Raw genomic sequence first — 7,807 nt, 5'->3', positions numbered from 1 at the left:
CCCCGTCAAAAAAAGTGTCCCGATTTTTCACAGTTGGTCTCCCGATCTGCATTCTGGGTCTTTCTGTCCCCATGTTTGGATTATGGCAGGCAGGCGCTCATTGGTAACTGATAAGGACCGCGTTCCCTTGGGAGGAGCGGGAAAATCCACGCTGATGGGGACAGCCTCTGAATTTAAGAGTGGGTGGATGTCTCCCCCCTTTTCTCCCCAGAGATTTTACATGACAGCTGGTCCTCGCTGAAGGCAAAAGAGCTCCAGGGAGGGATAAAAAAAAAAAAAAACACAACAGTTTATGCTCTGGCAGGGAGGGGCTGAAATGTCCAAGCAGCAGGGCGAAGCCCACCAACCCTTCACTCCCCACGCACACTCAGGACATGACTCAGCTGCCCCAGTGGATGAGAGCCACTAAAGAGACTTGGCCTATTTCATCCTCTCCTTAACGCCTTGCCCCACGCGTGGGTTCCCCCGGCTGTCCTGCGGGGAAAGCAAGGACGGGGGAAGCAGCGAACAGCTCCGCCGGCCCCCCCGGGCTTTCCTGGCTCCGGCTTCTCTGCGCAGGCTCAGCCTGCCCCTAAACTTGGCTCCGGAGAAGCGTCTCGCCGGAAGTTGAGCCCGAGCCAGCCCCCGAAGGTAGCGGCTGCTCGCCTGCTCCAGCCCCGGTGCCCCCGGCGCTCCCCGGGGAAGGCGAGCGCGGCAGGTGAAGCCCCCTGGGAAGGAGGGAGGGAGACAGAAGACTCGGGAGCGGTGCCATGCTGCACGATGCCGGAGCCGAGGCGCCCCCGCCCCCTGCAGCCTCCCTCCCCCGGCGGCGCTAGGAGACCTTTCAAGTTGCATGGCCCCCGATGATCCGAGGCTCCCGCCCCGCTGCAGGAGGGACGCCGGGGGGCCGCCCGTGCCTGGCCGAGGCGGGCGGAGGAGGAGAGGAAGCGGCGGCAGCATGCCGGCATGGAGGCGCAGCAGCCGCGCTCCGCACACGCCCAGCCCGGCCTGTGCATGAAGCAGCGGAGCGGGACCGATCGCGAAGAGGGAGCCGGCGGGGAGCGGTGATGGGGCCGGAGCGCATCCAGGCCACGGGCGGGGATGGATGCAGCAGCAGCCGCCGCCTGTGTCCCGGGGGGCGCCGTGGGAGCTGAGAGCTGAGCCAGGAGCCCCCCGCCGCGCGTGAGCGGAGCCAGGAGGCGGCGGAGAGGCGCCCCCCGTACCCGATCGATGGCGAACGCCAGCGAGCTCAGCAGCAGCAGCAGCCCGCACCTGTCCAGCCCGGGCGGCCTGCTCAGCGCCTCCGGCCTCAAGCTGGCCACGCTGGGCTTGATCCTGTGCGTCAGCCTGGCCGGCAACGTGCTCTTCGCCTGGCTCATCCTGAAGGACCGGCACTTGCACCGCGCGCCCTACTTCCTGCTGCTGGACCTGTGCCTGGCCGACGCGCTGCGCTCGCTGGCCTGCTTCCCCTTCGTCATGCTGTCGGTGCGCAGCGGGGCGGCCGCCTGGCCCCACGGGCCGCTCAGCTGCAAGGTGCTGGCCTTCCTGGCCGTCCTCTTCTGCTTCCACGCCGCCTTCCTGCTCTTCTGCGTGGGCGTGACCCGCTACATGGCCATCGCCCACCACCGCTTCTACGCCAAGCGCATGACAGGCTGGACCTGCCTGGCCATGGTGTGTATGGTCTGGACCCTGGCCCTGGCCATGGCCTTCCCGCCCGTCTTCGACGTGGGCACTTACAAGTTCATCCGGGAGGAGGAGCAGTGCATCTTCGAGCACCGCTACGTCAAGGCCAACGACACGCTGGGCTTCATGCTCATGCTGGCTGCCGTCATCGCCGCCACCCACCTGGTCTACGTCAAGCTCCTCTTCTTCATCCACCGCCACCGCAAGATGAAGCCGGCCCAGCTCGTCCCGGCCATCAGCCAGAACTGGACCTTCCATGGGCCGGGAGCCACCGGCCAAGCTGCTGCCAACTGGACGGCTGGCTTTGGCAGGGGCCCCACTCCGCCCACGCTGGTGGGCATCAGGCAGGCCACCCACAGCCAGATCAAGAGGCTGCTGGTGCTGGAGGAGTTCAAGATGGAGAAGAGGATCTGCAAGATGTTCTACATGATCACCCTGCTCTTCCTGCTGCTCTGGTCCCCCTACATCGTGGCCTGTTACCTGCGGGTCTTCATCAAGGCCAGCACCATCCCGCAGGTCTACCTGACTGCTTCGGTCTGGATGACATTCGCCCAGGCAGGAGTCAACCCCATCCTGTGCTTCATCTTCAACAAGGAGCTCAGGGTCTGCTTCAGAGCCCACTTCCCCTGCTGCCAAAGCATACAGAGCACCCAGGGCACCATCCTTTGTGATCTCAAGAGCTTTGGCATGTAGGGTCGCTTTTCTATTAATGAAAAAATAGATCATTTTCCATATTTCTGCATATGCACTCCAGAGTGCTGGTTCTGAGGAAATTCCGATCACCACCCTGTCCCTAAACTTTCAGCTGTAAGAAGCTATTTTGTTTATTTTTTTTTATACTCTGCATATGTCATCTTCAAAATAGAAGAGATTGCTGCCTATGGGCCACTTCCATGAACAAAATACCCCAAACCTTAGGCTGTAAGAAGCAGTTTTATTTATGTCTTTGTGTAGTTTTTTTAAAAAAACAAAACAAAACAGGGCTCCAAGTTTCTGGTCTTGTTTCTAACCTTTGTAGGTGTGGCTGCACCTGATCTGGATAAAAGGCCATGGTAGTTTTAGCCCTTATGCCTGTCTGTTTTGATAAAGGCTTAACAATTTTATTCAAGATTTGATAAAGGCCAAGACAAAATTTTATACAAAAAAGTTATTTTTGATGACCTCAAAAGGTGTTGTTTTATTATTTGTTTTGAAGTCAAGAAGAGGAAGTTCCTAATGTGTTGAGAAGCAGTGTTCAGTTTCTGTGGGGAGCTGTTGGGTTGACATTCTCAAGTGATTCTAAGTATTGAAAGCAGTGACGTAATTTTTGCCTGGAATGCAGACACAGTGTAGAACTAATTTTAATTTTTTTGTTGCACTACTCATTTGGTAATATTTCAGAATTCTTTGTGAAATGTGATTTTAAAATGAATATCAACTTTAAAAATGATCAATTCTACCAGTTTTTAAACTAGATTGAATTAATATTTTACTGACTTCATAGGAAGTTATCTACAAAACTGGGTCACATACTTGTACATTTTGACTGTTTTCTTTAATAAAATACTGACACTTTATGAAGTTGTTTTAGAATGGCAGAATAGTGCTTTCTGACAGAATTTATGTGCATTCAAAATTGCATGTCTCTTATGTCTGAGTAGAATTCACAGTTTAGGATGTCATGGAGAAGCACAGAGTTCTCATTTGCTGTTCAAAGTCATTTTAGGTATTTATACCAATAAAAGTGACTAAAGTATTTTTAAAGAGACTTAAGTTCACGATGGGTGACAGGTTTAAATAGCACAATTCTTTTTCTGTGTGGTAAAACTAATTGCCATGTAAAAAAATTACTGTTCTATTAATAATGGGAAAAATCTAGATAATTATGTATCACTGATTTTAGTAGGCAAAGGAGTTTAACACAGTTGCTTGGTTTAACATTGTGCTCATTTATAGTCTCCACTTATCAGGAAGGTTATTTTGAATTATTAATGGGCTGGGCCTTTTTATATTTTATTATTGTGGCTTATGCTGTGAAAAGCTTACCTAAAAAGGTATTAACTGAGTTGCTGGGAGTGGGATCCTGAACCAATCTATCCTATCTATATCAGGAATTAAGCTTCTTCAGAGAGATGTAGTCAAAAACATTTGTTTGGCAAGGAAGCTCTCTCTGACATAAAATTTAGCAAACAGTAATATTTTCACTGTTTTATAACAACAAGCCACATATATGACAACTGCAAAGAAATTTCAGTGACTGCTGCAAGAGTATTTCCATAAACACTAGTCCAAAATTATTATACATCTACTAGATGAGATATCTGTCCTGAATGTAAAGTTACTGCATAGATGTATTTGCTATATCTTAACCTTAATGGAAAAGACTACAAGTTGTTGTTAGGTGAGACAGTTAAATTAGAGGGCTGAAAAGATTTGGATAATGAATGGTGAAACCAAATTTTTGATGTAACTCTGAGTCTAGAAAACTTAAGAGACAAAATTTCCTGAAGTATGTAGGGCAGGCTTTGCGATTTAAGCTTTCACTTCAGTAGTAACATACAAAAAACAGATGAAAAGGTTCAAAAACAGGAACATGAATTTAAGTCATCAGTGGCTGGATTTTGCTAAAGTTTGAAAAAGGAGCCTGATAGTGACTTAAATAGTTCAAAGCTTTGATCTACAAAGTGAAACTTAAATCAACAGTTACAGAATTGCAAGTGGAAATATGTTTTTTTTAGGGGAGGGGGAGAACATACAATTTTTATGTTACAATTCCTAGTCAGTTAAGGCTTATTCACAGACATCCATACATCACTGGTAATTGCCTTTTGGGTATCACTAGTTCTTTTCAGTTTTATTTAAGTTTTACAGAGTAACACTGACTTTGAAAATTAAAAAATGTCTTGTAGAGATATAAGAATGTGACAACCAGGGATATTTAAGGACACTTTAATGGTCTGAAAATATGCATCCAATTTCTCTTCCCTTTAATACCAACAGAAATAAACCCAATATATTTTTTTTTCTCTAAGCTTGATTTAAAAAGCTTTCTTGGTGAGTGCAAGGCGGCGGGGAGAGGATGAAGAAACCACTAAACATAGCTTCTAAACTCTTAGGGGGAAGATAACTGCATCTTAACACTATATTTTTATAAATCAGCGATGTAAAAGCGTTCTTGCCACCGCAAGAGTCAGATTTCACTTCTTGTAAGACTAGAGGCATGAACAGAAATATATAGTCAACACTGGTGGAAATGAGAAATAACCTCCAGGAGAATGGTGGTTCTATTAATATTTAGGAACTCAGCAGCATCAGATCATTCTGCTGTAAAGGACAATGTCACTGTGTGACATTCTCACTAAAACCAGAGAAGTTTCCACCTCGATACACGAAATCCCATGTAGGGACGGTGAGCCTGATCCTGCACCCTTTGAAAATGGTGGTGGTTTTGCTGCTCACTTCAATGACAGTGAAGTCTGGCTCTGATATGCAAGGCTTAGTTAAAGAATGTCAACACATACGTAAGGCTGTATATTACTCCCTATTCTTGTAGGCAATTCCCAGTGCTGTCTAAGGGAATTGTGACATGGACAGAGGGCACAGTATGGAAATGCTTAATACACCTCTACCCTGTTGTTATGCTGTCCTCAGGAGCCAAAAAATCTTACCGTGTTATAGGTGAAACCGCATTATATCAAACTTGCTTTGATCCGCCGGAGCGCGCAGCCCCGCCCCCTGTAGCACTGCTTTACCGCATTATATCCGAATTCATGTTATGTCAGGTCATGTTATATTGGGGTAGAGGTGTATATTTCATTCTTAACCCACCAACACAAAGAAAATACTGTGCTGGATTTGGATCTCAGTCATATTGCTGTAAGACCGGAATGACACCTCTGACTTTAATGAAGCTATTTTGGACTTATATCAGTGTTCCATAACAGAATATAATTAGGCCCAGAAAATACAAAATTAAGCACCAAAGACTGACGCAAAGGAAGAAAACTGTATAGCTTACAGTACATGTATACCAGCCCAACCCACTTCACAAGTTATATACAATTGGCAGAATCAATCACTGCCCTAAGAATACACAAAGCAATTTATCAGAAAGTAAAACAGAACAGCAAAAGAAACGTAGAAACAGTAAGATGAAGACTGTTCTTCCATAGATAAGACTGAGAAAGTTACTGAAAACAAATGCACAAACCATCATATTCGGTAATAATTGTAATGAACCCCTTCAAAGCACTTACAATGTTAGCTAACTAGTTTTCACATCGTCCGTACAAAGTATTATCCCCATCCTACAGATGGGGTAACTGAGGGAGAGAGATTAAATGGTTTGACCAAGGTCACAGAAGGAGTAAGTGGCAGCGAAAGGACAACAATCTCAGATAGCATGCAAGAGTGGTAATCAGGCTAATAACTGGACATCGTCCCTCTGAACAACTGGATGAGAGAAACATACGTAAGGCAGCATGGGTTAGTGGATATGGCACTGGACTGGGACTCAGGACTCTGGGTTTTATTTCTGAGTCTGTCACTGGCCTGCTGGGTGACTTTGGGCAAAAACCTCTCTCTGTACCTTAGTTTCCCCATCTATAAAATGGAGATAATTACGTTTACCCCCTTAAAGGTGCTTTGAGGTCTATGGGGGAAAGGCAGTAAATAACTAGATATTTGTATTACTTAGCCTCTTCCACCAAAAGAGGTGTTTATTAGTACTGCATTCACAGCAGACATTTCAGAAGGTCCTGCAAGGTAATTTATGGGGCTGTGTTGACATACTGTTGCTTTCAAACTTAATGTCCCTAAGCAGGATTTGTATTTAGCGTTCCTTACTTGATTCATATATACTGTGTATAGTATATTAAAATAGCATTCCTTTTCTGGGGAACATTATTGTTCAGTGTCACAGACAATACCAGCATCAGCTCATGGTAGCATCTTATTAGCCCAGCTCATATATTGTAGTACACCTCATTTTGGATAGATTATGGCAGGTTAGTTAAAGTTAGCTCTGGCATTACACTGAAAATATTTGTTTATGTTGGCAACAAATCCCTAACTTTGAAGTATTTGATGCATTCTTTTCAGATACTCCTGGTGACATCCTCTCTGATGAAGTCAATAGAAGTTTTGCCAATGACTTCAAGAGGGCCAGGATTTCACCCTCTACATGTAAGCAAATAATTGAAATCTAAACAAAGACTGGATATAAGCATCTCAGCTTTGCAAGATAAAGTGCTGTCATGCCCTCAGAGGCCTGCAGTATTACTGTGCCGAGGGTCTGATGCTGTCAGAAAATGGCTGTACCAATGAGGAAAATGTTCCTTAGTAAAAAAGGGGGGAAGTTTTGCCCTAGCCATCATGCAGGGGAACAGAGGCCCCCATCCTTCCATGGCCATGTAAGGGCTGCCAGGTTTGCAAAGCTGGAGGAGGAGCAGGGGCTGTACAATCAGCACTTCCCTCAAGGCAGGGACTAGGCAGAGCAGAGTCTCTGTTTCTCTGCTCCCAGCAAGCCAATCTGGCCATGCACAAAGGGAGAGAAAGTTGCATCCCAAAAAGAGGGGAATAACTAACGAGGGCAGAAATTAGGACTGAGTCAGTGCTTTCCTCAGGCTTTGCCTGTGTGCAGTGCAGCTACATGAGACAAAGAGTTGAACCTACAGGCTGCTCTGACTTTGCTGGAGGATTGGGGCAGCATACTCCTCTAGGATCAGAGGTGTGCAAAGATGAGATTTACACTACACCCGTACTCTTCTCTCTCACGCACCCAAGCACTATGCATGCACCTCATGGTCTGGCCCACTGTACTTACATTTAAAATCCTTCCACACCTGGTGCCCCATTCTACAGCCGGTGCTCACCAAGAATTCCCACTGGAGCTTCTCACCACAGAAGTGGCCTCACAGCTTTGACAGTGGAATATTTTTGCCTCCAAGAGCATAAATCTAAAATATCCGAGGATACTGTATTTGTTTAGATTTCAGCTCAGCTGGTAACAGAGAGGTGTAATCCCACCTTAAAAGCCCTTATTTAAAGTTGACAGCTCTGTTGCAAAATAAAATATATCATCAGTGTGACTGGGGCTCTAATTTCTAATCCCCCCGCCCACTATAGACAAAAATAGACTATTGTGATGCATAATCTGAGCCAGAAA

The 7,807-nt window shown here is 46.4% G+C and overlaps 1 protein-coding gene across 1 annotated transcript; it reads left to right on the top strand.

Moving 5' to 3' along the window:
- Nucleotides 1-642: 642 nt before the first annotated feature.
- Nucleotides 643-3,218, top strand: GPR27 (G protein-coupled receptor 27). The gene has a single exon (XM_032795981.2). The coding sequence runs from the start codon at nt 1,210-1,212 to the stop codon at nt 2,353-2,355; it is 1,146 nt and encodes a 381-aa protein (XP_032651872.1). The 5' UTR covers nt 643-1,209; the 3' UTR covers nt 2,356-3,218.
- The last annotated feature ends 4,589 nt before the right edge of the window (nt 3,219-7,807 follow it).

This window comes from Chelonoidis abingdonii, chromosome 17 (genome assembly GCF_003597395.2).
Source record: "Chelonoidis abingdonii isolate Lonesome George chromosome 17, CheloAbing_2.0, whole genome shotgun sequence".
Taxonomy (NCBI): domain Eukaryota; kingdom Metazoa; phylum Chordata; order Testudines; family Testudinidae; genus Chelonoidis; species Chelonoidis abingdonii.
The sequence above is the reverse complement of the archived record's forward strand: the minus strand, read 5'-3'. Positions and strand labels throughout refer to the sequence as shown.